At 60.3% G+C, this 1,618-nt stretch overlaps 1 protein-coding gene across 1 annotated transcript in view; it reads left to right on the top strand.

The window, feature by feature from the left end:
• The first annotated feature begins 1,127 nt into the window (after window positions 1-1,127).
• LOC109925980 (BAG family molecular chaperone regulator 4-like) overlaps window positions 1,128-1,618 on the top strand; it is a 14,267-nt gene continuing 13,776 nt past the window's right edge. The window contains exon 1 of the mRNA XM_048618638.1: window positions 1,128-1,356. Within this exon, the coding sequence (XP_048474595.1) occupies window positions 1,204-1,356 (153 nt within the window). The 5' untranslated portion in view covers window positions 1,128-1,203. The remainder of the gene's footprint in view (window positions 1,357-1,618) is intronic.

Genomic DNA, 1,618 nt, shown 5'->3' with positions numbered 1-1,618 from the left:
AGAGGGAGGGAGGGACTGGGATTGAGGGAGTGAAGGAGTGAGGGACTAGGATTGAGGGAGAGGGAGGGAGGGAGTGAGAGACTGGGATTTAGGGAGGGACAGAGAGGGAGGAGGTCTGGGATGAGTGAGAGAGAGGGAGGGAGGGACTGGGATTGAGGGAGTGAAGGAGTGAGGGACTAGGATTGAGGGAGAGGGAGGGAGGGAGTGAGAGACTGGGATTTAGGGAGGGACAGAGAGGGAGGAGGTCTGGGATGAGTGAGAGAGAGGGAGGGAGGGACTGGGATTGAGGGAGTGAAGGAGTGAGGGACTGGGATTGAGGGAGAGGGAGGGAGGGAGTGAGAGACTGGGATTTAGGGAGGGACAGAGAGGGAGGGAGGGAGGGACTGGGATTGAGGGAGTAAGTGATAGAGGGAGGGTAGGGGATTTAGGGAGGGAGGGGGGAGTGGGATGAGTGAGTGAGGGTGAGAATGAGGGAAAGACTGAGATTGAGGGAAGAACAGGGAATGAGTGAGAGAGGGAGGGAGGGAGGGAGGGACTGGGATTGAGGGAGGGGGGGGGTGAGGGAGGGAGAGGGGGGGAGAGGGAGGGAGGGAGGGAGGGACTGGGAAAGGGGTGTGTGTGTGTGATTGGGAGATTGACGGGAACCTGTCCTAGTGACCGACACCCCAGTAAACCAATAGAAAGTCCGGCCCAGCCCTCTGCACCGTTTTGTTGGATATTGTGTACGACGTTTGGCAATGTAATTGGTAGATAGAACCGTCAGTCAGAGGGCGGCGGGGTGGGGGTTGGAATGGGTGGTGGTAGGGCGTGTCCCTGTGACCGACGGCCATCTTCTCCAATAGAAGACCTTGTCCCGCCCTATGCGCCGTGTGAATGGACGGTGTGTGACTATGGGCAATGTGATTGGTGAGTGGGGCTGTCAATCGAAGGGATTGGGTGCGGAAGTAGGAAGGACAAGGATGGGTGTAGGGGCGTGGTCCGGTGACGGACAGCCACTCTGCCCAATAGAAGACCTTTTCCCGCCCCCAAAGTGGCCGGTGACTGGACGGCGTGTGACGAAGCCAGACGTGATTGGTGATCGGGCATGTCAATCAGAGGGGAGGGGTGGGTGCGTGGGGTGACGTATGGGAGACGGAGCGGAGCCCAGAGGCGGAGGCAGGAGCAGTCCCAGGTCCCGGGCCTCAGTTGCTAACCGGGCCGGACATGGAGGGAGAAGCCCCGGGACGTGTGGCCAGCCTGCCTCGGGGCTGGCAGATGAAGCGGGACCCTCACAGCGGCTGGCCGTACTATATCGACCATAACACGGGCACCACTACCTGGGAGGACCCGAGGCTCCGGAGCGGCCTCCACAAACAGGTGAGGAGGGCCCGGCCGGGGGTTGGGAGAGCGTCCCTGCAGGCCCAGCCTTTAATTGTCGGCTGGCATTTATTCCACTTAAAGGCATTTCCCCTTCACGCCATCCCTGCAGTGCCCTTGTCCCTTTTTTTTTGGAGGGTGGAGCCTGACTGAGGGCTATTCCACCATGGGAGGCAGCACGTTCCACTACCTCCGTTAGCCCCCACCAGCCCTGAAGCTCTTCGGCCATGAGTGCCACAGCACCCCAGTGGCTCCTTTATCC

This window comes from Rhincodon typus, chromosome 40 (assembly GCF_021869965.1).
Source record: "Rhincodon typus isolate 14 chromosome 40, sRhiTyp1.1, whole genome shotgun sequence".
Taxonomy (NCBI): Eukaryota; Metazoa; Chordata; class Chondrichthyes; order Orectolobiformes; family Rhincodontidae; genus Rhincodon; species Rhincodon typus.
The sequence above is the reverse complement of the archived record's forward strand: the minus strand, read 5'-3'. Positions and strand labels throughout refer to the sequence as shown.